Raw genomic sequence first — 27,600 nt, 5'->3', positions numbered from 1 at the left:
CCTCTTTCGATGGAGACATGGGCCGTTTGCAGTTTTTTGGCTATTATGAGTAAGGCTGCTGTGAATAGTCAAGTACCAGCATTTCTCATGACTGAATTTCTTCAGTAAGTATCAAGTATTATGTTCCAAACACTTCTAGGTTCTAGAGATATAGCCACGAGATATAGAACAAGACAAAAGATGCCCCCATCTCAGAGAGCTTAGGTCTGCTTGTTTCTGGGTATTTATGGGGGCAGGGGAGAAGGAAATGGCACCCCACTCCAGTATTCTTGCCTGGAAACCCCACAGACAGAGGAGGCTGGCGGGCTACAGTCCATGGGGTGGCAAAGAATCAATCAAGACTGAGTAATACACACACATAAGGTTGGAGGTGGGGCAGGGGGTAAATACATTAGTAACTATGAAACAAAAATACCAAATGGTGATAAATTCTGGGTAGAGAAGTAAAATAAGGTGATGTGAGTGATAGAGTAGCCATGTTACCTATGTTTTTCAGCCAATTTCTTTATGTGAAAGTGACTTTTAAAGTGTGAACAGAATTAAAAGATCAAAAGTGAATGGCATTCTAGGTGTGGTACAATGGCCCTAAGGCCATTTTAGAATAGAAAGAAGGAAAAAAAACAAGGTCTATCTGCTAAATGTTAAAACTTAAAAAATTATATAAGCAGTATAGAGCAGGAGAGCCCTTTACCCCACTAAATTTAACCATCATTACTCTGGCCAATTCGACAGGTTAGGGTGCCACTTTCTTAACCTACTTTTATCAGATTACTAGTAACGATGACTATTTCTTTTTATCATGTTTTTATTGTGAATTACCTGTTTATATCCTTTGCCTGCTTTTCTATTGGAACCTGCATCTTTCCCCCTAGCGATTATTGTGCCTTCTGCATAAGACTAAACTCCAAGGCGACGAAGCCTGTGTTTATTTCACTTTACAGAGGGCTTGGCACTTAACCTATTTCTAACGCATAAACAGTAAACATTTGTAAATTTTACCCTGTCAGCAAGGTTAGTTCAAGACTATATACTCAACTTTATAAGTCGGCTGGTCAGAATGAGTAAAATGAGTAAATGAGGGGAAATGAATAAAATTTAAATGTCCCCCTTCAAATGTGACGTGTTTGAGTAAGGTAACCATCCAGGAGACTACAAATGTCTGACCACCCCCAGGTACCCATACCCATACTTTAGAACTATTTAAATAACCCAGTAATCACAGTGGGGCCGGTGGTAAATAACCCCCCTGCCAATGCCGGAGACACAAGAGACACGGGTTTGACTCCTTGATTGGGAAGATCCCTTGAGTAGGAAATGGCAGCCATTTCGGTATTCTTGCCTGGAGAATTCCATGGACGAAAGGAACCTGGTGAACTGCAATCCACAGGGACGCAGAGTCCGCAGGACTGAGCACACGTGCACCTAATTACCGGAAGCGGGGGAAAGAAAAAAATTGACAGCCAAGTCAGTGACAAGCCGCGTTCAGACTTCCGGCGCGAGTCCCGCGCAGGCGCCGACTAACAAGCGTCTGGGCCACTGGGCCCCCAGGGCCACAGCCACCTCCCATAATGCCGCGTAACGGAAGTTGTTACTTTCCAGGGGTCACGCTGGCTTCTGCTCCGTCGCTCTCAATTCGTCACCGGGAGGAAGACGGAGCAGGCTGCCCAGGCCGAGGGCCTATTAGGGGATGCAGCTATGGGCGCTGTCGCCGTGGGTGAGTTCCGCTCCCACTGCCTTCGCAGTCACCACTCGCATGACTCCCTGCGCGCCCGGGAGCCCGAATTTTCCTCCCCCGACCTCGTTCTCTCCTCGAAGGCCCCTCTGCCTTTAAGCACGTTACCTAGCCTCGGCCCAGTACCGCGTTCTCATTGGCCTCACGTCCTGTCAGTTCCAGGAACTGACCAATGAGTTGTCGGTGCTGGCGCTCTCCTCGACCCAGTGGACCCCGAGGTTCCCCCCGTGGGTACGGAGCAGTTGGAAGGGAAGGGGAGGTGTGGCGGGCTCCGCGCGGCCGGGGACTCTTCTTACGAGTTGGCGCTGAGTTTGCCGCCGCGTCCGCGTGTTGGTTATTAGGACAGGCAGGAGCTGTCGTCTAGACGATTCTGTGCTCCCAGGGTAGGGCACATTTTCGCGGAACTTGAAAGCCCTGTTTTAGCCCCGCTGACAGAAGTTTTCCAAACGCATGCATGTTTAATGGATCGCAGCCAGGCGTGGGAAATACTAGAAGGGCGGAGAGGGAAGGGAACTGGGTTAATATGAGAGCCGGCAAGACCAGCTATGGAGCGTGGAGCCCTGCAAAGAGTAATTTGGCCCAGAAGGAAACGGTCATCTGAAGACTCGCCTGAAAAATGAGTAGATTTATAGATGTTTTATAGATGATGATACTCACAGTACTCTGTTTTCACAACTCATTAGATGCCCTTTATAGTTGTCAGAAATTTACTGGGAGCTCTTTTTTTCCACATCATTGAAGCAGTCCTCCTCCTGTCCTCTGCCTGCAGCAATTACAGTTCGTCTTTCAAGTTTTCCTTTGGCGTCTGGGCTACTAGCAAGTCCAAAACCAGATTTGCTAGTGCTGTCTTCAGCACTGCTGCAGATTTCTTCATTCTTTACCTTTTTCTTTCTCACCGGAATTTGTGTGCTTCGTTCTTGTATACTTACCTTTGCACCTTATAATCATCCTTAATGCCACAGGTACTATTCTTTTTTTCTGTATCAATACAAGAAGTATTTCTGGATCTGCTCTATGTTAACACTGTTCTAAATGCTGTAGGTGATTCAGAAGTAAGGCCTAAAACCCTTTCTTGCTCTTAGAACTTTAGATTCCAGATAGAGAAATGACATGTCCAGGTGAAAGATTTAAGAAGCATCTCACTTAGGTATCTGATTAGGGTATAAGATGAATAGCACACACTGAACGCTGGGAAGGCAGAGTTGAGTGGTTTATTTAGAGTCAACTGGTTGCCTAAGACTCCATTGAAATGAAAATCTTGGAGGAATTGGGAAGATTTGGCTAGATGGAGAGAACTCCCAGCTAGAGAGTAAAGGCTTAGAGGTGGAAGGCAAGGAGTTTTGGAGTGGAGGGTACAGAAGAGTCCGTGGGATTCTGCCTTGGAACCAAAAGATCTGTGATTTAAGTTCTATTTCTGCCACCCTGTGATCTTTCATCATTTTGAGTTTAATTCTTTAGCACAATGCTCCATTTAAAGGCTTTTGTGAAAATCAAATGAGATAATATTTATGAAAAGGCTTTGAAAATCCGAAGCACTGTATGACTAAACATTAGTGGTTCTTTTCTGAGAAGTAACGAGAGTCAGGGTTACCAGGGTGTTGAGGACAATTTACAAGGGACCATGAGTGCACAGCACAGGAGAGTGGGTTGAAAAACTGTTAAGTGCTTTGAATCAGGAGAGTGATTTGATGAAAATGGCATCATTGGAAGATAATGTCTGTACCAGAATGCAGCACAGATTAGAGGGAGTTGGATTGGAGGGAGGCAAGAACTTGGGTGCTGTTCCCCCTTCCCCAAATCAGAATATACCCTCATTTTGTATATAACCATATAGTTGTGTTCTGTTAATAAATATGTTGGTTTTGTAAACATGAAACTTTGTTAATGTTTTGTCTTTGAAAAGGGTAACAGTTAATGATTTGGCACTCATTTTTCTTACAAACCTTGTGGGCTTACCTTGAATTACCCTCACACATTAAGAACTAAAGGAGGAATATTTTTAAGACTCTAAGCCAGAGCAAGATGACAGCTACCTTTCAGAATTAATTGGGAAGTGTTTTAAAAATATATGTCCCACGTCCTACTTTCCACTTATGCAATCAGAATTTTCATAAGCATCCCAGGTAGAATAATTATTATAGTCATTTAAGTGAAGTCATTTAAGTGATTTTGACACTAAGTTATTCTAATGTATGTAAACTATAACTTTTAAACATCATTATTAGGTAGACCTGTATGTACTTTCAGTATTTTTCATGTTTTCTAATTTTTAATTGTTGACTGAAGAGGTGATTTGATATGAGCTAGATTTGTCATTCTTGCCTAGAAAAATTCCATGGATGAAGGAGCCTGGCAGGCTCCATGGAGTCCATGGAGTCGCAAGGAGTTGGACACGACTGAGCGACTTCACTTCAGATTTGTCATATTATTTCAAACTGATTTTGTCAAGAATATAATAATGTAAATGGTCGAGAATACAGATGTAGTCAGTTTTCAGTTAACATCCATAGGAAGTTCTAGTGTGGAAAGATGCAGAACAGTGTATCACATTATATATTTGGCTTTGAAACTATTTTGCAAATTTTCTAACTCCCTCTAGGAGATTGTTTTCAGAATTATTTTAATTTTCTTTGAGAAATTATAAATCTAATTGCATTGCCTGCAAGAACTAAGAAAGATAGCTTTGAAGAGAGGGAAATTAAAGTTTCAGAGTGCTACCACCATTCCACATTTATGTAGTGAGAAGTTGAGTTCCTAATAGTGTAAAGTGTTAAAACTTCAAGATCTGTGTAAGAAGATACAAATTCTCTCCAGACCTTTACATTTATTGAACACCTGTTAACATTACTAAGAATCAGTTTCCTAAGCTATGAAAAACAGAGGTAATACTCTACTTCGGGGGTTCTTATTGAAAACTGAATGATACATGTGAATGGTCTTTGTAACTTATAAAGTATGATAGATACACAAAATGATGTGGTTTAGTTACGTTACTGTATCCTAGAGAACTGTAAAACTTTTTTTTTTGGTCAAGCTAACTTTATCTTGTTTTCTAGATTGTTATTTTGTGTCAGTAAGTAATCCCTAAAGTGCCAACATGGGAAAGAAACGGACAAAGGGAAAAACTGTTCCAATTGATGATTCTTCTGAATCTTTAGGTATATTTCACCAATTAAATCTTTAAAGTAATGTTTGTATCCCTAAATGAACATCTATTTTAATATGTAAAAATGTGATCAAAGTGTTTTGATTACATTATTCTGTAATTTGCATTTTAACTTAATGTTTGTATAGACATTTTTGTCTATACAAATGTTTGTAATTTAATGTTTGTAATTTGTAATTTAATGTTTGTAATTAAATGTTTGTAATTTAATAGTCTGCACAACATTTTTAATGGCGTGATATTTATTCCATTGATACAAAGACCATGGGTGTGTATTTCATGATTTATTTAGGTAATCCTCCACTTTTATAAATGTAGGTAATCTTCAGCTTTGCAGTGTTATGAATAGAGTAATAGTAAACAAACTGCACATCTGGTTATCTTCTTGGTACAGATCCTAGAATTAGAATCACTGAATTAAGTGGTATAAATATTTTCAAGATTCTTTTGGATCTATTACCATTCAGAGATGTATACCTAATGTAGAGGCCCCCTAGCAGCATAACAGAGTACACATTTCTCTAAACCTTTATTGACACTGGTTGGTATCATTTGTAAAAATCTTTGATTTGCTAGTTGAAAAAGAATATTTTCTTTTTTCAGTTTGTGTTGTTTTTGACAACTTACTGGGCTTTCATAGTTTTTCACATGATCTCATTTGCATTTGTATTCTCTTGGTGCATATTCATTGGACATAAAGCTAATTGTACCACTTGATGAGTTTCTAAACCTCCAGGAGCCCTGAAAGAACTGAAGCCCTTTAGAGTGGCTTGCATAGCCTGTTACTGATCTGGCCCCAGTGGGGTTTTCAGTCTCAGGTCCTGCTGCTCATTATTTCACGTGTGACTGCCATTCTGAGAAGACAGCATGCACTTTTACATTTTATACCTTCATCCCTTTGTTAATGAGATGTGGCCTTTTCTGGGTCAGGAAGATCCCCTGGAAGAGGAAATAGTAACACCCTCCAGTATCCTTGCCTGGAGAATCCCATGGACAGAGGAGCCGAATGGGCTACCATCGATGGGGTTCCAAAGAGTCAGACCCAACTGAGCAACTAGGCACAAGGCCTTTTCAGAGTGTTTACTCCATGAGGTCATAGTTTAAACTTGAGCTTGAAATTAAGAAGACTTAAATCCAAATTCTAGTGTAGCCACTAGTAGTCATGTGACCTTGGGCACTAACTTTGAGGTTTGTCATCTATCATTGGGGGTAGTACAGCCTGCTTTTCGTGGTGGTTGTATAGATTAAATGAGATAATGTGTGTAAACAGCACAGTTTTATGCTCATAGTAAGTGCTTAATCGGTATGAGAAGTTTTTCTGATTATACTAGTATCTCCCAAGGTTGTACAGACACCACCTCTTCTGTGAAACTTCGTTGACTTTAGCCTTCTCTTCTTGCGCTGCTATAGTATGTCTGAAGCACTGCTCCCTAGGTGGTGCAGTGGTAAAGATTTCGCCTGCCAATGCAGGAGACATAGGAGATGGGTGTTCAGTCCCTGGGTCGAGAAGATCCCCTGGAGAAGGAAATGGCAAACTACTCCAGTATTCTTGCCTGGAGAATCCCATGGACAGAGGAGCCTGGCAGACTACAGTTCATGGGGTCGCAAAGAGTTGGACATGACTGAGCGACTAAGCACCCACGCATATGTATAAAGCATGTTTAGAGATTCTTGTGCATTCACTAATTTGCTTCTCCTGCAAGAATGTGAGCTGCTCAAAGAAAGAGCTCTGAGTTGGTCACTTTTTCGGTTGTGTTGTCTATTACAGTGCCAGACATGCAGTAGTTGTATTGTTGACTGAATGAGGGACCTTCTCTGCAGTCTTTTAATATAAAGAGGATAATAGATACAATTAATAAATTAAAGTGAATTTAGGGTGGTGGTGGTTATACCTAGGACTCGAAAGCTTGTTTAAGATCTTTCTTACATAATCATCTCATGATCAGATATCAGACAAAAATTTAAGTTTTTAGGTTATCTAACAATTAGTTTATAGAGTAAATTCATTTTTGAAGTTCAAATCATGTGTACGTTATGAGGTTAACTGAAGAAAGTCATATTCTACCTCATATTTATTATTTGTTTTAATAGAACCTGTGTGCAGACACATTAGAAAAGGATTGGAACAAGGTAATTTGAAAAAAGCTTTAGTGAATGTGGAATGGAATATTTGCCAAGATTGTAAGACGGACAATAAAGTAAAAGATAAACCTGAAGAAGAAACAGAAGAAAATCCTTCAGTTTGGCTGTGTCTTAAATGTGGCCATCAGGTATGCTTAGATTCTGATCGATTTGGGATTGTGTTAAACTCTTTGAACTTATTTTGGAAGATATTACCTAAAAGCTCAGTATGGGTGACCAGAATGTGTGTTGGCGTAGTTCGTGTTCCCTGGGGAACAGGTTCTGAGACAGATTTGTGTGTAGGGGTTTACTGGGGCGTATTCTCGGGTCCTGTGCTAGAAGACCAGAGAGACAAGCAAGCTTAGGCAGAGGCCTGCTCCAGGGCCTCAGCTGAACCCACAGTGGAGTCTGGTCTTCAGAGAGGTCCTGAACTGAGGCACGGGGCTAGGCCTCTGTCCTTGTGCCTAGACCAGTCATCGGATGTTGGTTGCTTCTGGGGAATGGAACTGATGGTAAGGAAGGCAGCTTCCTTCCACAGAGGATAATTCTTGGGATGGACAGACTGAGCTGTGACCTGCCCCCAGGCCACATTTCTGACCTCTGGGGAATGAATACCTGGGGTCTGATGGTATCTGGGTGGCAGAATGGCTCACGGGTATCATCATGGTACTAAAGGTCAGGAGGGCCTCTTAATCAACCTTGGTGGTGGTAAGTTTATCTGTTAGGCAACTACTGAGTGGTGGTAACATCTTCTAAAACTACAGTGTAATAGCACAACCGGGATATTAACATTGATACAATCCAACAGTCTTAATCAGGTCTCCCAGCGATACTTCTCTTAGTTTGTGTGGGGGTGTATGTGTGTTGTGTATGTATTAAGTGCTGTTGGGTTTGGCACCTGTGTAGATTTATATCCACCACCACAGTCAAGGTATTGAAAAGTTCCAACATCACATGGAGCTCTTACATTGCCTTTTAAAAATCATACCCACCTTTGGACTGCCATCCTTCCTCCCAGCCCCTCACAACCTCTAGTCTGTTCCCTGTTTCTAAAATTTTGTCGTTTCAAACATGTTGTGTAAGTGGAATCATGTGATACACAATGTTTTGGGACTGACTTTTTTTACTTACATTTCTGAAAGTTTTCCCAAGTCCTGTGTCTCAATGGTTTCTTCTTTTTTATTGCTAAGTGGTATTCCATGGTAGGGGTGTACTACAGTTTGTTCACCTGTTGAAGAACATCTGGGCTGATCTCATTTTTTGGTGATCATGAGTAAAGCTGCTATGAACATTTGTGTACACATTTTTGTGTAAATTTAGTTTAAGATTTCATTTCTCTGGGGAAAATGTCCAAGAGTGCAATTGCTGGGTAAGTGAATTTTTTAGCTTTTAAGATACTCCCAAGCTTTTCCAGAATTGCTGTTCCATTTTGTATTCCTCCCAGTAGTGTTTGAGTGATCCACTCTCTCCATACTTGCCAGCATTTAGTATTGTCACAGTTTTTATTTTAATCATTTTGACAGGTAATATCTCACTGTGGCCAGACTGTTACAAAATTTTATGTTAGCATTTTTATTTATATGTATTTGAAAAGTTGTCATTTAACCTATTAGATACATATGATGAGCATGAATATATTTTACTACTACAAATTTTCCATAATGCATTTCCTATTATAAATTTTATTTATTTTGTTAGTTTTTTAGTTCCTTGGGGTAAGACAGTATCAGTATTAACTGTTAACTTTCATCCCAGTAGTTAGGTTTTACACCGTTAGCACAGGATTCTCAGTTATTAAGATATCTCATGTTTGTTTCAGATAGCCTCAATTGGTGTTAGAATTTTCAAAATCAATACCAAATTGTAGTTCATTTATTTCAGAACTGAATGTTGAATGGGATAAATTCAATCAGTAGGTTTGATATCACAGTTAAAGGGTTAGAAGCCACTGATGGATATTTCACCCCCAAAGTAATATTTTTTGTAGCTGCAGTAGAGACAGGACCACTTACTGTAGTGTCCTTGGAGAGAGTTGAAGGCCTGGTTCAGATAGATACACAGTGAAGATGTGCTGCTTAGTTGTGGCTAATCAGCTGGAGGTGAACAATCTGGTCATGTTCTTTTGTGAATACACCTATGCAGATGTAGGTGGGAGTCTCCCACTTACTTGTTCAATTAATGCTTATTGACCTCCCTCACTTTTCGAGTCTTTGATAATAGATTAATTCTGTTTTTCATGCCTTCAGTATTTACACTCCTGCAGAAGGTGTGAAAGGGAAGAAAGGATAGCAGCATTAACAGCTTTACTGTAAGGTAGAAAATAAGGCATGCCCTCAGGAATGTACACCATGTTTTGTGGGAGTTTGTCTATGGGAGGAGCAGTGTTTTCTCATCTGGGAAGCTGGGCATAGGCTTCTAAGAGGAAGTGGCCTCTGAGCAAGATCCTGAAGACCAAGTGGGATTTGATCCTTGGCAGTAACGGTAAAGAATTTCAAGACAGATGGAATAATGTGAACAAAACAGTATTGTGGAAGCAAGGTGGTTTTAGCTGGTAGATGCTACTCAAATAGGAGAATATGGGCGCTAATCCTGGAAAGGTGGATCGGGGTCCGAAGGTATCAGGTTTGTTGAGTAGGTTTGCTGAGAGCAATTCATCACTTATGAATTGAGTATATGAACAGAGCTTTATTTTAGGAATATTAAACTGAACAAATAGGTATGTGAAGAAAGGTTGAAGTTAGGAAAATATTTAGGAAGATGTTAAGGAGTCTAAACTAGAACTAGTGAGTGACTGCATTGGCATGGTTTGGTTAGGACTGGAAAGAACAGGCTGGTGCAGAAGAGTACTTCTAGCGTGTGGTTTTCTAAGTAGCTTCTTCCGTGAGTGTCCTCAGGTGCCTCTTCGTATTTAAGTTCTCACAGAATCTGGACTCTGCTAGAGTCTAAAGTTTTAACTTTAAAATTATAAGAATGGCAAGATTTCTTGATCCACTTCCTTATTCATTGTAGATTGTGAATTCTCTCCTGGTGAATTTTTGTGGCTTTGAGTTTTATGATTATGATCCTCTAGGGCTGTGGCAGGAATTCTCAGGAGCAACATGCTTTGAAGCACTACCTGACACCACGGTCTGAGCCTCACTGCCTGGTTCTTAGTTTGGACAACTGGAGTGTTTGGTGAGTTTCTACTCCTGTGCCCATTTGCTGGAAATTATTTGAAATGTTGGGGAATGGAGGTGTTTGAACTGTTTCAAAGAGCAAGAAAGTTTAAATTTTTTTAGTATTTGTTTACATACCATCACTTTGAGGATTCCCCATTGGCTCAGTGGTAAAGAATCCGCCTGCAACCCAGGAGACGCAGGAGACTTGGGTTCGATCCTTGGGTTGGGAAAATCCTCTGGAGGAGGAGTTGGCAACCCATTCCAGCATGCTGGCCTGGAAAATCCCATGGACAGAGGAGCCTGGCAGGCTACAGTCCCCGGGGGCACAGAGAGCGACACAGCTGAGCTACTGAGCTCACACGCACGCATCTCTTTCAGGAGGCTAGAGAATGTGATGTTACGAGAAGCGTTTGCTTAGTATTGTACAAACAATTACAGCATGTAGAAGACAGGAATTTTTACCCTTTGTTTTTCTCTCATGATACTACAAAGCATATGGTAGAGTTGGGACACTAACAAATTCCAGATAAACTGAGATAATAAATTTTGGCAATGAATTTGCATGAAAATGTTAGGCTGGTATTTTTTGTCTTTTAACATCATTAAAATTTTACATCTTTAAAAACCATTTACATAGCAATGTTCACTGAACGTGCCGATGTGCTGCCACTTCAGTCATGTCCGACTCTCTGTGACCCCGTGGACTGTAGCCCACCAGGCTCTTCTGTCCATGGGATTCTCCAGCAAGAATACTGGACTGGGTTGCCTTGCCCTCCTCCAGGAGATCATCCTGATCCAGGGATCAAATGTTTCTCATGTCTCCTGCATTGGCAGGCAGGTTCTTTACCACTAGCGCCACCTGGGAAGCTCATTCACTGAACATCATTTGTCAGTTGTAAAATTTGTTAATTTTGATAATGTAGGTCTGTAATTTAACATATGATTAAAAAAAACTTTCACGTTATAAACAGTCATTTCAGTAACATGTTTGGAGTGTTTTCACAGTATTTATATGTAGCTGTAATTCGGGCTAACTTTAATAGTACAGCAGACTTAATATGTATAGTCTTCTTTAAGAAGACACAGCATTTTTATTTTCAGTTTCTTTACTGGCATAGTTTGAGGCTTACACACTTGGGTCCCCTGAATGAAAATCAGTCTCCTTTTGGTGGTCAGTTTGTCACTCTTCTTCTCTGGGATCTTTTGGGACACAGGTGTTACCTATGTGATGATGAAGTCCAGTATTGTAATTCAAACCGATTGGGTCAGGTGGTTGATTATGTTAGAAAACAGGCTGGTAATACAACTCCAAAATCAGGTAAAATCATTTGTTTCTTAATATATACTGTAATGTTGATATATATTATCAGTGGATATTTAGTTTAACATACTGTATCATTGCACGTAGCTGAATAACATTATTAGTGAATAATTTCAAACTATGAAACTGTCTTTCGTTAAGAATGTAAAACAGTAAGAACGTTGATAATTATAAGGAGTTAGAAGGGAATCTGAGAAACAATATAGTCATATATGATGAAGAGTCTGGGTTAGTGATGAGCAGTAACTCCATACTCCCATACCCTGGCACAGGGCTTAAGGCAGACCTGCCTTATAATGGATTTATCTTTCTATATTGTTTGGATGATGTGAAAGTTGGTGATGGACAGGGAGGCCTGGCATGCGGCAGTCCATGGGGTCACAAAGAGTGGGGCCCAACTGAGCAACTGAACTGAACTGCTGCGTTGTTTGGATGATGTGAAAGTAAGGTGCCTGTAATTCCTTCAAAAGGCCAGATGCTTCTCAGGTTTTTTTCATTCATTATTAGGTTAATAGGGTTGATTTTCATCAACTGCTTTAAAAGCTTCTTTAGATTTTTACAGTCACAGAGGTATCTTTTGTGGATCCAGATTGTTCCTAACTTCAGGGTTAGTTTTTACTGGTTTTTTTTTAAATTAATTAATTAAATTGACTGCACCAGGTCTTAGTTGTGATATACGGCATCTTTAATCTTGGTTGCACTATGCTGGAACTTTTAGTTCTAGCATGTGGGATATAGTTTCCTGACCAGGGATTAAACCCAGGCCCCTGCATTGGGAGTGCAGATGCTTAACCACCCACCGAACCACCACGGAAGTCTCCAGGGTTAGTTTTCACTCGCAGACTTCATTTAAAAATTTACTTCATGTCCATGTTTCTTGCTTGATTGCTTTATACTCTGATTTCACAGGGTAAGATTGCTCATTTGTAAAAAACATTTGTTCAGTAAAAAGGGGATTTATACTGAATACTGTTTGGTTTGCCTATGTCAGTTCTGAATATTTTTGGTTTATTGGTTTTTCTTTCTTGATGGTAATTTATTTGTAATAAAACATTTAAAATCATACAGGTAGTAAATCATGTAGGTAAAATTCACAAATTCTAATCCCAGGTATATCTTTGCATTTGGTATGTGTGTCTTACAAGTTTTGCTAAATCATTTCCTTTTCTTCTTTTTTTTTAAGCAGCAAAAGATAATGGTAATATTGAACTTGAAAATAAAAAGCTAGAAAAGGAGAGTAAAAATGAGCAAGAGAGAGGAAAAAAGGAAAACATGGCGAGAGAAAATCCTTCCATGAATTCGACTTCCCAGATAACCGTGAAAGGACTCAGTAATTTGGGAAATACGTGTTTCTTCAATGCAGTTATGCAGGTGCCAATGTTAATATTTCCCCCCTTTAAAAAGATCTTAGTATTTTCCTCATAACGCTAGGATGTTTTTGCATATTTGCTACTGATGATATTGAGCTTTTCCCTCACACGTAGTTTCTTCCTGTGTTTTCAAAGAAAATTCAAGGGCATGTTTCTTTTGCATGACAGTAAAACACTGTGCTAAGCCCTGGCATGCGAAAGGGTTCAAAGCAGCCATGGCCCGTGCCCTCATAGAACTGTCCTTGGGTGTTAGAAACACAAGGGAGCCAAGTACAGAAGTAAATTCCTAGTTGCACGTGGTGGTGGGGTAGGGTAGCTACTTCATAGCAGGTGGTTGGGAGAAAGACCTTCTGAGGGATGAGTGAACTCAGAACTGAAGTATTTATGAACCAGTTAGAGCGGGGGGAAGAGCACGATGTTACTTCCTGTGTAACAGACACAAGAAAAGTTGCAGTGTTGATGGTGTTTTTCTGTTCTGGAAGACTAGACACTTAAGGTATTTGACTGAATTGGTTTGCCTATAAATAATTTTTCCTTTCCTTTCCATCCTGCATTCCAGAATTTGTCACAAACACCAGTGCTTAGAGAACTACTAAAAGAAGTAAAAATGTCTGGAACAATTGTAAAAATTGAACCACCTGATTTGGCACTAACAGTATGTACTTTAAAATGTTCTTTTTTTCTTTTCCTCTCTGAGTAGCAGCATTTTAAATTATTTTTAAGAACTGGTGCTCGTTTTCACCTCTTTTGTTCGTTTTAAGCTACCAAGGTAAATTTTCAGGCTAATGGATATTTCCGAGGGGCCTTTATGTGCGTTTGCTCCTGAAAGCCCTTCTGCTCTGCTGAGTGCTTGGCTTCCTCCTGGGGAATGCTGCTTATGAAGCTCTGAGCATGCATTACCATTTCTAACATCTTTTAAAGTGACTGAAATGCTGTGTAGCGAAATGAGTTTTACCCTTTCCATTTTTATTATTTACATCTTGATGTAGCTCTTTCAGCTCCTAGGTAGTAAGTTCCTGATAAGATAAAACAGTAGAACTGAATTCTTTATCAAAATAGTTTAGGACTAAAAACTTTCTCCATCTTTTGATGTACATTTTGAACTTTTAATTGGAATAGCTCTATCAGGAACATAGGAATATAGGTTGACGAGTTACATTTTGATAAAATAATTCTAAAATTTGACTGAAGAAAGTAATTTTTATTCCCATATTCAGGAACCCTTAGAAATAAATCTTGAGCCTCCAGGCCCTCTTACGTTAGCCATGAGCCAGTTTCTTAACGAGATGCAAGAGACCAAAAAGGGAATCGTGACACCTAGAGAACTCTTTTCTCAGGTCTGTAAAAAGTGAGTATCTGTTTTGATTCTGCTTTCAGTGCAACAGTAAGAAGCTGGGAAATAATATGAAAAAATTAATAGGATTAGAGTTAATTCAATAGATAATATTAAAGCATGGTTTAAAAAACATGTACTTTGTGTGAAAATTAAATCTGCCAAGAGTGTTGTTGGACTAAACAAAAATTTTGAGAAACTGGAACCCACCAAAATTTGGGATGTGATCCTAAGTGTTTATAAAAAATAGTTTCGTTTTAGTGGACTTAGCATAGTTTTTCTTTTTTCCCTGTAGAGCAGTGCGATTTAAAGGCTATCAGCAACAGGACAGTCAGGAGCTGCTTCGCTATCTATTGGATGGAATGAGAGCGGAAGAACATCAGGTTAGCACGTTTTGCCCAGTGTCTTTTGTAATCTCCTCTTCATTTACTTGTCTGTCATTTGATGTCTTAAGGGTTATTAGAGCAATGAAAACTAGTTGTTGAGGCCATAATATTGACTTTTGTTTTCTTCACCGGCCTTTTCAACAAGTGTATTTTCTTTTTATTTATTTATTTTTTCTTCTCTTTTTCTTGGCTAGTGTATTTAAATTATTAAATTAATGAAGGGCATTAGAAATTATTCTTTTCATGATGCTTTATTTTGCTCGCTGTTTGTATCATTATTGGTCTCTAAGGGTTGATGTTGTAGCCTATGTCAGGAGAGATGCAGGTATGAAGAATATTCCTCCCCAGACGATTCCCAGTTGCAGTGCAGCCTTACTCTTACTCTGTGATTTAACACTGTTTTTAATCTGGGGAGTATTTTTATTTTGTAAGAGTCAAGGAGCGTTTGTTGCATTATAGAATTTTTGTTAATGTAAAGTATGTAATTTTGTAATTACTTTACATACTTTAATTTTGCCAGGACGTAAAGTGAGTTTGGGGAGGGTGTGTGTGGATGTAATTGGTAACAGTAATAACAGAGTGGTAACGACAGTACTCACTTTGCCCTTATTTTTCGCCCTGTTCTCGGTATTCTGTGAATCCCCTTACTCAGTCCTCACGACCCTCTGTGCGGTGCATGCGGCTGGCGTTTTTCTCACTCCCATCGATGATGAAGCTAGGGCATCCAGAAGGTCACTGCCGGGTGCAGGGCCACCAGTACTGGTGGAGCTGGGCTTTGAGCCCTGGACTCTGTCCCTGTAGTTCTCTGCCTCAGGGCCTCCAGGTGGCTCAGGAATCCGCCTGCCAGTGCAGGAGAGGCCAGAGATGCAGGTTTGATCCCTGGGCCTGGAGATCCCCTGGAGGAGGAAATGGCAAGATTTTGCATGGGAATTTTGCACAAGTATTCTGTCATGGGATCCCATGGACAGAGGAGTCTGGCAGTCTATAATCTATGGGCTCACAAAGAGTCGGACACGGCTTAGCAACCGAGCACACACGCACTCTGCTTCTAGTACGTGATATTTCAGTGGTCTTCTCAAAGGCTGTGGGCATGTTCTGAACAACTTTGGTTAGAGTAGGTTAAAATCTTGAAATGATAATACAGTGCCTTTGCTCAGGGGTTAGTTACTGTTTTTTAAAACATATTTCTTTTTAGCTCCTGGAATTAATTTTGAAAATGTGATTTTAAAAATATTAATTTTTATTTGGTAAGTTTGGGGTGCTAATTCTTAATCATTTTCTTTACTTGATTACATACTTTCTAAGGAAAATAACTAAATTTAATAGTACATATATCTATTTTATTCCTTTTAGAGAGTGAGTAAAGGAATTCTTAAAGCATTTGGTAATTCTACTGAAAAAGTGGATGAAGAACTGAAAAATAAAGTTAAAGGTAATGTCTGACTTTTTGAACTAAAACAGTATAGTTGAAGTCCTCTAAACATTAAAACAGGATTGCTGGCACATGTATTTCAAATCCACAGTTATTAGTGTATAATTTCTCTTTATCTCTGTTGACTTAAAAAAATTATTCAGTACTCCAAAGGAAAATACTTTAGAAAAATTTAACTTTGGTGTATTCGTTTTATGTAGTATTATGGTAAAATTTATAAACAGAGAGCTAAGATGACATCCCAATTTTATTTTTCAAAAGCTTAGACTTTATTTTTTTGGCCCCACCACATGGCTCATGGGGTCTTAGTTCTCTGACCAGAGACTGAACCCAGGCCTCAGCAGTGAAAGCCCGGAGTCCAAGTCCTAACCACTGGACCGCCAGAGAATTGCCTCAAAGCTTAGACTTCAAATATTAGTGATTTACACTTGTCTTTTCGAGTTGTCAGCTGGTTTATTAATCACGGAGCTGACTTTATTCTTATCATTGTGTAGCATTTAATGATTTAGGAAAGGTTTGTTGAGTAGAACCGTTTGTGATGATGGATCACTTCAGTATTTCTGCTGTCTGATACAGTAGACGTATGTGGCAGTTGAGCCCTTGAAATGTGACTGGTGCAAAAGGAGCTGAATTTTTATTTTCATTTGATTTTAACCAGTGTATCTAGCCCCAGTGACTAGCAACTACTGAATTGTGAAGCACAGCTTGGAATCTACACAGAGCAACTGCCTCCTCAGTTCCCTTGGTGCTGGCCTGGCCGTTAAAGGAGAGACGCTAGCCTGCTCAGCTGTCTGTCATAAAATGTGTTTCTGTATAAATGGCACCTGTCGTTTAAACAAGGCTTACACATTTCATGCAGTTAGAAAATTGGATGACTAGGTAGTAAAATTACGTCACCTTATGCTAAGCTTACCAAGGTTGTTTCTGGGGACATAGAGAAAAGGAGGATTTTGTCTGAAATACTTTTCCTAAGGGCTTTTTGTTTTTGTTTTGATTTTGAATGGAGTTCACAAAGCAAGTTACTGTCACATTTGCTGCTGGTGTTACAATGCTAGAGCTAGAAGTGAGCTAAATTATCATCCTGCGTAGCCCAGTCTGCTCATTTTACTATTGATAGTTAAAATATTGATGCACAGAAAGTCTCACTGACTTGCACAATTCATTTTGCACTGACTAGACCCTAGAGCAGAATTTTTTTTTTTTTTGCTCGAGATATGATTGTGTTAAATTGTATCCTGCCTAGAATGCTGGAGTGCATGCTGCTGACTGTAGTATAAAAAGTATGGTAATTATGAGTAGAGAAAAACAACTCAATGGGAAATTACAAATAAAATGTCAGGGTTAGATAGGTAAGTAAGTAGTTTCAACTTACTCCATTAATTGTGTACAGGTAATTGATAGCCTTTTTTCCCCTTGTAGAGTATGAAAAGAAAAAATCAGTGCCAAGTTTTGTGGACCGAGTATTTGGTGGTGAGCTGACGAGTACAATCATGTGTGATGAGTGCAGAACTGTAAGTAGAGGCAGTGCAGACCGGACTTAGGCATGTTAATAGAGGACGGCTTATGAGTTGTTCCTTTTGGAAACAGAAACATCTGGTTAGTTTTATAAGATACTTTTTTGAACTAAGTATGCATAGTTTTTTGCTAGAACTATGAACATTCCTTAGGAAGAAGTTAGTGTAATATTTTAATTTCTTATACCTAACCCAAAGTCCTCACCACTGTGTAGTTTTTCATTTTCTTAAGCCTTTATTTTAAAATTTAGCCCTCCTCCCCAAGATTTTACTATATGATGTTTAAAGTGAATCTTTTCCTCCTTTTTTCATCTTCTTTTTTGGTTGGTTAAGGTCTCCTTGGTTCATGAATCTTTCCTTGATTTGTCTCTACCGGTTTTAGATGATCAGGTAAGATTATTGAGTTTATTTTATTGAAGTAGATTTTTTTCTTTCCTGTGCTAAATTTTGTGAGGGAGGGCTTGTTACCGTTTCCAAGTTTGTACTTTACCAGGCTTTGCATGGAGAAAGTTTTCTTAATATGTGTGAGATAGAAGAGTTTTAAAGATTTGAAAAGAGAATGAATAAATATATGTATTCATGTATATGTATATTTTTATGTGTGTGTATATGTATGTATTTTAAAGACAATGTCTTGAATTGTTTATGGATGACTAACTTGGTTAGTTTACATATAGGGAAGTATTTACTTCATTCATGTTAAGTCATTATTATTTTTATTATTTAAGACTAACCACAAATCCCTTAAAGTTTAAGTCCATAAATATTAACAGAGAGTAAGCCATGTAAATTTAGTTCTTATCAAGTAATAGTAGGATAAAAATAACATGATGAGTATTGGATAAATCATTATTCAACTTAATATGAATTGGGGGGGTCCCTTTAAATCAGTGTTACTAAGTGATTAAAGTCTTGCCAAACATACTTTATTTTTTCTTCCCTTTAAAACTGTCACTTGGATGAGAAGAAAAGAATAAAAAAGAATACCTGTAGTGGGACATGTAAATCACTTATCAATAAAAAGTGCATTTAGAAATAGACGTAATTACAGCTTGGTACAGCATGTATCTGTTACAACTCACTATATTCCTTTCTATTACACTCAGATGTTAAATTGCCTTTTTTTACCGTTTTGTTTGTTTGCTTGTTTTCTCAGTATGTGAAGATTGTTTTCTGGTGTCTCAGATGAATTAATTTTGTCCTGGATATGTTTCCAAACAGTTTGAAAAATAAATCTGGTGTAAATGAGGAATAGAAAACTGTTTAGGTAACATGAAATTTCTTTACAAGCAGTAGTAAAGTTTTATTTTTGGTTCATATTCTCTCCATATTTTAAGAGTGGTAAGAAAAGTATAAATGATAAAAATCTGAAAAAGACAATGGAAGATGAAGATAAAGATAGTGAGGAAGAGAAAGATAATGACAGTTACTTAAAGGAGAGAAACGATATTCCTTCAGGAACAAGTAAGCACTTACAGAAAAAAGCAAAGAAACAAGCCAGGAAGCAAGCCAAGGTGGGTAATTAGGAGAAATACCTACTTGTCTAATTTTAGCTTTTAGACTGTTGAGTTTGAAGTCTGGATGACACTGGAGGGCATGTCTGTTATTTTATGTACAGCACTTTAATTTGACGGGCTTCCCTGGTGGCTCAGACGGTAAAGAATCTGCCTGCGGTTCGGGAGACCTGGGTTGGGAAGATCCCCTGGAGGAGGGCAGGGCAACCCACTCCAGTATTCTGGCCTGGAGAATTCCATGGACAGAGGAGCCTGGCGGGCTGCAATCCATGGGATCACAAACAGTCGGACACGACGTGACTTTCACTTTTACTCGATTTGGCAGTTACAGAATTAGCTCATGTAATATTCTCTGCAGCAAAATTTCTTTGAGAATATGTGAAGAAAATGTGCTTAAAAAAAAAAAACTACATTACTTGTCACGACTTAAAAAATATTTTATTTTCAAGAATTTTTTCAGTTTCTAATACACTAACATTTAAAAATATATAAAGGTGTACAATAAAAGTCTCCCTCCTTGTATGATATAATACTACTCTCATTAGTTTCTTATATGTGCTGGAGATTTTTTGGGAAAATATAATCAAGTACAAATAAGTGGTCTTGTGTTTCCCTGCTTTTAAAAATTATGCACACTGTTCCGGTCCTTATTTTCTTCTACTTAATTAGATGCTTGCATATCTCTACATTTCTTCATGTTGCAGGACACAAAGATTCTTTTTTTTTAACAGTAATATAAAGAAACTCTACTTGATGTTCTGTGGTGACCTAAATAGGAAGGAAATCCAGGAAAGAGAGGACATATGTACAGCTGATTTACTTTGCTCTACAATTAAAACTAACCAACATCATAAAGCTACTATACTCCAATAAATTTCTTTTTAAAAAGTCATTTAGAATTCTGTTTTAGTAGTAAACGTTGTTCAGTTGCTCAGTTGTGTCCAAATCTTTGTGACCCTGTGGACTGCAGCAGGCCAGGCATCCCTGTCCTTCACTACCTCCTGGAGTTTACTCAAACTCATGTCCATTGAATCAGTGATGCCATCCAGCCATCTCATCCTCTGTCATCCCCTTATCCTCCCGCCTTCAATTTTTCCCTGCATCAGGGTCTTTTCCAGTGAACTGGCTGTTCGCATCAGGTGGCCAAAGTATTGGCGCTTTAGCGTCAGCATCAGTCCTTCCAACGAATATTCAGGGTTGATTTCCTTTAGGATTGACTGGTTTGATCTTGCAGTCCAAGGGACATTCAAGAGTCTTCTCCAACACCACAGTTCAAAAGCATCAATTCTTCAGCACTCAGCCTTCTACAAAATATAGTTTAAAAGATGTACTATAGTTCATCTAACCATTTCTTGATTGATTTAGATGTACAAACACCTATACTTCTTTGCTGTAATGGCCAGTGCTGCTGAATAACCCTATACATGTCATCTGTAGGGTATATTTTGAGAAGAGGGATTGTATTTGTAGTTTTGCTAAAATAATTGCCCTCCACAAAAGCTGTACCAACTTATGTTCCCACCAGCAACATATGAAAATGAAGTCAAGCATGTTTTTATGTTTAAGAGCCATTTATGTTTCCATTCCTTTGAAGTATTCACTCATCTCCTTTCTTCACTTTTCTTTCATGTGTAACTAATTTTAACTGAAGAGTCTCAGAAAATGTTTTGTGTCCAGGACCCTGTATGTGGCCCTTCAGCTTTCTGGTATTACAAACTAGCCTCATGGGACTGTCCTTTCAGTGACAGCTCAAATGCTAACCCTTTGAGTCTTCAGCCATTCCAGTAACAGGAATCTGAGTGAAAGCCTCCCTGAGCCAACGCCACACCCCCACGCTGGGACATAGGCAGCAAATAGCAAAGGTGGTTTAAGTGGGTAGTGATTTAAACGTCCTCTGTACATTTGGTTTCCTTGCTTCTTCTCTAATTTGGGGTCGTTTGTTTCCTGGAATTTTATCCTCCATCCCTCTGCCTGTCCTTGAGTTTTCGGTTTGCTTTTTTCTCTCTTAAGTGAAGCCTTGATCATGTAATTATAACTCACATGGATACATCCCTTCCTGATGTATGTGTCGTCACTCGCCCCCCGCCTTCACACACAGCTGCTTGGGTTCAGCAGCCTCGCTGCTCTGTCTAGATCTAGACTGCTCTGTTTAAATCGTGCCCATTTTTATTTGCCCCTGTGTGACAGTTTTTTGAATATTGGTAATGATTTACCCCTCCTTTCAAAGAACTTTTCTTTATAATTATTTAATCTCTGACAGTAAAGGAACTTTTCTGGGAGTGAACTCTTCCTTACTATTTATTTTTGATTGATAAATAAGAAAACCTAATGTGGTATATGTATGCTTTTTCTCTCCCTCTCTCTCTTTTTTAATGTTTTGTATTTTTTACACAGAACCAACGAAGACAACAGAAAATTCAAGGGAAAGTTCTTCATTTAAATGATGTCTATGCCATTGACCATCCTGAAGATAATGAATGTGAAGTTGAAATGTCACTTCAGGGAGAAGCAGATATTAAATCCAACCATATCTCTCAAGAGGAAGTTGCACCTAAAGAATATTGTGTTAATCAGAAAGATTTGAATGGCCATGAAAAAATGATAGAAAGTATAACTGACAATCAAAAATCCACAGAGGAAGCAGATATGAAAAATGTCAGTGTGGATAATGATCTGGAGGTTTTAGCATCATCCGCCACTGAATGTCCTAGGAATTTAAACGGTGCCTACCTGAAGGATGGGAGCAATGAAGAAGTGGACATTTCCAGTGGTTTTGAGAACCTTAATTTGAATGCTGCTCTGCAACCTGATGAAATAAATATAGAGATTCTGAATGATGACCCTACTCCCGAGACAAAGGTATATGAGGTTGTAAATGAAGATCCAGAGACTGCTTTCTGTACACTCGCAAATAGGGAGGCTTTCAACACCGACGAGTGTTCAGTCCAACATTGTTTGTATCAGTTCACTCGAAACGAGAAACTTCGAGATGCTAATAAACTGCTTTGTGAAGTGTGCACGCGGAGACAGTTGAGTGGACCAAAGGCAAATATGAAAGGTATTTAGATGCTTTCACAGAAAGTAATGTTCAGGGGAACAGTTTGCACTGCATCTAGTAGACTGTTACTGTTTTAATTGTGTCAGGATTTGGATGGAGTCACCAAGTTCTTTTCTGTGTAAACATTTTAATAGAAGCGTGGGCAAGCAGACTTCCTTGGCGTCCCAGCAGTTCGCTGTCTGCTAGCACTGCCTGTGAGGAAGTCGTCCCACTCAGGTGTTGTCACCGCAGGCTCCTCACGGACAGGGGCTGTTTCCTTGTGTCCTCAGTTTGCCCTGGCTCGTGATGCCCCCATCCCCCCCGCACCCAGAAACACACACCGGAACTCTGCAGTGTGGCGACACCCCAGTGCAGGGTCCTGGGAGCACAGTGCTTGCTCAGTCTTCTTCAGATACAGACGGAGATATTCATAATGCCTCTCCTACCCCGAGCCCCCACCTTTGTATTTTTATTTTTATAGATTGGGTAAGTAGGATAGGGAGGGACCACAGATCCCCAAGGATTTTCACTTGAATTGTTGAGCACTTGACAAGTCTTTTTCTCTATGTTATTTTTATTGGTTTATTTATTCACAATTGATTTTATAGCATTTTTGTTTGCTTTAGTGCTGGTGTCGGTGGACTGTGCTTCGTATTTTAAACTTGGCCCGCCTCTTGTTTTTTTTTGTGATCTCTGAGCTAAAAATATTATAGATGAACATTTGAAAATGATTTTATGGTAGAAAACATTAACTTTGAACCCCAATTATTACCTCTCCAAAAATAATTCTATTCTTCTCAGTAGACTGCAATTGTACTCAATTATTTTATAATAGGTTGAATTCTGTCAGTAAAAAATTGTGGAAATTTTCTCTTGTGTATTAATACATAAAAAGTATCCTTGATCTTTGCCTCTTGGTTCAAAAACCTAAAATATTATTTGGTTCTTTTCAGAAAGCTCACAAATCTTTGACTTAGGTGTGTTGAAATGATTTTATAGCAGGTGTGAATGCTGAAGACGTCTAAAACGATGTTCACACTGCTAACATTTGGGTCTTTCTGTAGGTGAAAGGAAGCATGTTTATACCAATGCTAAGAAGCAGATGCTAATTTCTCTTGCTCCTCCAGTTCTCACTCTTCATTTCAAGAGATTTCAGCAGGTACCCCTTGTTTTCTTAGCAAAAATTTGTTTCAGATATGTAACACCTGCTTTACTTGTTATTGTGTCTACATGTTAAGTGTGTGTGTGGTTTTTTGTTATTTCTTAGTTCTGACTTCAAAGATACAGGAAAGTAAAACAGTGCTTATGTGTGCATGCTCAGTTGCTCAGTCTTGTCTGACTTTTTGTGACCCTATAGACTGTAGCCCATCAGGGTCCTCTGTCCATGGGCTTATTCTGGCAAGAATACTGGAGTGGGTTGCCATTTCCTCCTCCAGGGGATCTTCCCATCCTAGGGATTGAAACTGAGTCTCCTACATTAGCAGATGGATTGTTTACCACTGAGCCACCTGTGAAGCCAAAACAGTATACATAGGGGTAACACAAAAGGGTTTGATGAAGGTAATGTCAAGTTGGAAGAGAAATTTAGGCACAGTCCCTCCTCAGTTTTACATGTTGCTCTTTTTAGATATCGGTTCAGTTGCTCAGTTGTGTCCCAACTCTTTGCGACCCTGTGGACTGCAGCATGCCAGGCCTCTGCCCATCACCAACTCCTGGAGTTTACTCAAACTCATGTCCATCGAGTCAGTGATGCCATCCAACCATCTCATCCTCTGTCGTCCCCTTCTCCTCCCGCCTTCAATCTTTCCCAGCATCAGGGTCTTTGCAAATGAGTCAGCTCTCTGCATCAGATGGACAAAGTGTTGGAGTTTCAGCTTCAGCATCAGTCCCTCCAATGAATATTGAAGACTGATCTCCTTTAGGATGGACTGGTTGATCTTGCAGTCTAAGAGACTCTGAAGAGTCGTCTCCAACACCCCGGTTCAAAAGCATCAATTCTTTGGCACTCAGCTTTCTTTATGGTCCAACTCTCACATCCATACATGACCACTGGAAAAACCATAGCCTTGGCTAGACCTATGCTGTCTAGGTTGGTTATAGCTTTTCTTCCAAGGAGCAAGCATCTTTTAATTTCATCACTGCAGTCACCATCTGCAATGATTTTGGAGCCCAGAAAAATAAAGTCAGCCACTGTTTCCACTGTTTCCCCATCTATTTGCCATGAAGTGATAGGACCGGATGCCATGATCTTCATTTTCTGAATGTTGAACTTTAAGCCAACTTTTTCACTCTCTTTCACTTTCATCAAGAGGCTCTTTAGTTCTTCTTCACTTTCTGCCATAAGGATGGTGTCATCTGCGTATCTGGGGTTATTGATATTTCTCCCAGCAATCTTGATTCCAGCTTGTGCTTCATCCAGCCTAGCATTTCGCATGACATACTCTGCATATATGTTAAATAAGCAGGATGACAGTATAGTCTTGATGTACTCCTTTCCCAGTTTTGAACCATTGTTCCATGTCCAGTTCCTTCTTGACCTGCATACAGATTTTTCAGGAGAGGTAAGGTGGTCTGGCATTCCCATCTCTTGAAGAATTTCCCACAGTTTGTTGTCATCCACACAAAGGCTTTGGCATAGTCAATAAAGCAGAAGTAGATGTTTTTCTGGAACTCCCTTGCGTTTTCAATGATACAGTGGATGTTGGCAATTTGATCTCAGGTTCCTCTCCTGGGGTTTTTTCTAAATCCTGCTTGAACATCTGGAAGTTCTTGGTTCATGTACTGTTGAAGCCTTGTTTGGATAATTTTGAGCATTACTTTGCTAGTGTGAGATGAGTGCAATTGTGCGATAGTTTGAGAATTCTTTGGCATTGCCTTTCTTTGGGATTGGAATGGAAACTGACCTTTTCCAGTCCTTTGGCCACTGCTGGCATATTGAGTGCAGCACTTTCACAGCATCATCTTTTAGGATTTGAAATAGTTCAACTAGAATTCCATCACCTCCACTAGCTTTGTTCCTAGTGATGCTTTCTAAGACCCACTTGACTTTGCATTCCAGGATGTCTGGCTCTAGGTGAGTGATCACACCATCGTGGTTATCTGGGTTGTGAAGATCTTTTTTGTATCATTCTTTTGTGTTTTTGCCACCTCTACCTAGTATCTTCCGCTTCTGTTAGGTTCATACTGTTTGTGTTCTTTATTATATTAGCATCTTACTCTAACCTTAATTTCAGGTTTTAACGAGAAAAGACCACTTTACTAGTTATATCTCATACTTGGGAAATTTAGCAATGTGTGTGTGGTATCTTTTTTTCACTGACCCTTAATAATATGGCATTGGTACCTTGGATTTCCATCTTTTTGGTGACTCCATCTTTTCTGAAAGACTTTTAACCACGAGCAGTACCAGTTGTAAATTCAGTTCTAGATTCGCAAAGTATTTTCAGAGCATTTTCTCTCCTGTGCTTGGTGTGAGCTTGACTATCTGGGTGCATCTTTATGAACAGTTTGCCAGGCTTGGTTAGAGTGAGGCTGAGAGTGTGCTTCACAGAATTCTGCTATTGCTGAGTTTTAAGCACTCAGAATCTCGTTTAATTGGGATTTTCTGGATGCTTAAAGCAGAAACATTGACAATGTTCTTAAAGGAACAGCTTTCTCAATCTGGACTGTGTGTGGGTCTGGACTGTTTGGTTTGTGCACCCCCTACAATCAACTGGAAGTTGGCAGTGAGGGGACTAGAGTCTTCTGAGACAACTGAACTGGGGCTGGATGTTATTGTTCTTCTGGGCATTGTGGTGGGTCGACAGTTTTCTTACCATGTAGTGTTTTTCCGCGAAAAGAACTTAAATCTACTGTCCTTCTTTTTCAGGCTGGTTTTAACCTACGCAAAGTTAACAAACACATAAAATTTCCAGAAATCTTAGATTTGGCTCCTTTTTGTACCCTTAAGTGTAAGGTAGGTGAAACTTGCCTTTTTGGGGAAATCTTTTAGAGGGAATCAGCTTATTACCAAATACTCCAACAGCAACATAAGTTTGAAGTTGATTAAAAGCTGCTGAGTACACCGAGTCTTTGATCTTTGTACCTTTGTAATTTCAAGATCTGTGATCTTCAACATTAGGTTGTTACTTCAATGTATTTTTAAACCCCCATTTGTCCAGGAAACTGATTGTAGCAGGTGGTCTCTGGTTTATGGTTCTTCCAGCAGGACAAAGAGTGGCAGCTTTCTAATAAAAACTTAAGTGTGATGCCACTCAGTAGGCTGAGAAAAGGGAGAAAATTCCAGTCCTCATGATTTCTGCATTCTCCAAGGTTAGAGACCTTTAACATAAGTTTACAGTTACCTTGCCTAGAAATAACTTTGAATTCTGTTCACCTTTAAAGAATGTTGCTGAAGAACATACACGGGTACTGTATTCCTTATATGGAGTCGTTGAACACAGTGGTACCATGAGGTCAGGGCATTATACCGCCTACGCCAAGACAAGAACTGCAAACACTTATCTCTCTAATCTTGTTCTCCATGGTGATATTCCACAAGGTAAAAGATTTTACAGAATTCTAGTATTCAGATATTTATGGGGAAACCAAAAAAGGTTGAACTTGACTTTTTACATTTCCATTTAATTTTACATTTCCTTTTTGACAGATTTTGAAATGGAGTCAACCAAAGGGCAGTGGTTTCACATCAGCGACACGCACGTTCAAGCTGTGCCTACAGCTAAAGTATTGAGTTCACAGGCTTACCTCCTATTTTATGAGAGAATACTGTAACAGTTTCAAAGTGCTTTCTCTGGAAACATTGATGGCTTTTATAATGGCTATAATAATAAAAAAGTAAAGACTATAACTGTAAATCATGTTTACTTAAAATTAAATACATGCCAGAAGAAATCATGTTTACTAAAATACTGAAGGGAAAATACCTAAAAATTTACAGTGGTTTTGTACTGTCACAGTGGTTTTCGTCACTGCTTCCAATTTCTGGAAAGGATTCTGAATTACTTAAGTGCTCAATAATATGTCTGGGTGGTGGTTTGCAACACATCAATAAAGTTAATTACCCCCAAAATTTGCTTTATTACTTAGAAGATTTTATCAGTAGTTGTACTGACTACTAGAAAACATTAAAAAGAGTTTCAGACTCTGGCTAACAAAACTTCAAGTGTGTTAGTTAAAAGTATTAATTTTATAACCATAGGGTATTTGATTTGGCAGTAACATACATGTAGTTCTTCTGATGCCAAGCAGTGAGCATATGCTGGGGTGTTGGTTGAACTCAAGCCAGTGTTTCCAAGGCACATACAATCCTAAGAGCCTTAAGAATACCAAAACTGTCCAAACTTCCTGTAAGGTTCTCTATTAGAATTTCTTTTGATGAGTTTATATAAGGCCCAGCCAGCCATACTGCATCTAAATTCCTTTGAAATGCCAAAAACAAATAAGAAAGTTTAAAAGTGTTATTCAGTGACCTCATATAACCAACACATAGTAGCACATGTTCTGTAAAATAAGTT

The 27,600-nt window shown here is 39.1% G+C and overlaps 1 protein-coding gene across 5 annotated transcripts; it reads left to right on the top strand.

The window, feature by feature from the left end:
- Positions 1-1,581: 1,581 nt before the first annotated feature.
- Positions 1,582-27,155, top strand: USP16 (ubiquitin specific peptidase 16). 5 transcript variants are annotated; one of them, XM_043448657.1, is made up of 19 exons: positions 1,590-1,714; positions 2,502-2,694; positions 4,789-4,890; positions 6,990-7,168; positions 10,090-10,193; positions 11,392-11,495; positions 12,682-12,869; positions 13,428-13,523; positions 14,086-14,216; positions 14,497-14,584; positions 15,941-16,019; positions 17,439-17,530; positions 17,867-17,923; positions 18,871-19,047; positions 21,442-22,105; positions 23,149-23,243; positions 25,953-26,039; positions 26,468-26,624; positions 26,733-27,155. In XM_043448657.1, the coding sequence occupies exons 3-19, from the start codon at positions 4,830-4,832 to the stop codon at positions 26,855-26,857; spliced, it is 2,484 nt and encodes an 827-aa protein (XP_043304592.1). In that variant the 5' UTR covers positions 1,590-1,714; positions 2,502-2,694; positions 4,789-4,829; the 3' UTR covers positions 26,858-27,155. The 5 variants fall into 5 exon arrangements, with proteins under 5 accessions (XP_043304593.1, XP_043304591.1, XP_043304594.1 ...); XM_043448658.1 differs by lacking the exon at positions 2,502-2,694 and having other exon boundaries at positions 1,582-1,714; positions 12,685-12,869; XM_043448656.1 differs by lacking the exon at positions 2,502-2,694 and having other exon boundaries at positions 1,582-1,714.
- Positions 27,156-27,600: the final 445 nt, after the last annotated feature.

Source organism: Cervus canadensis, chromosome 27, assembly GCF_019320065.1.
Source record: "Cervus canadensis isolate Bull #8, Minnesota chromosome 27, ASM1932006v1, whole genome shotgun sequence".
NCBI lineage: Eukaryota > Metazoa > Chordata > Mammalia > Artiodactyla > Cervidae > Cervus > Cervus canadensis.
The sequence above is the reverse complement of the archived record's forward strand: the minus strand, read 5'-3'. Positions and strand labels throughout refer to the sequence as shown.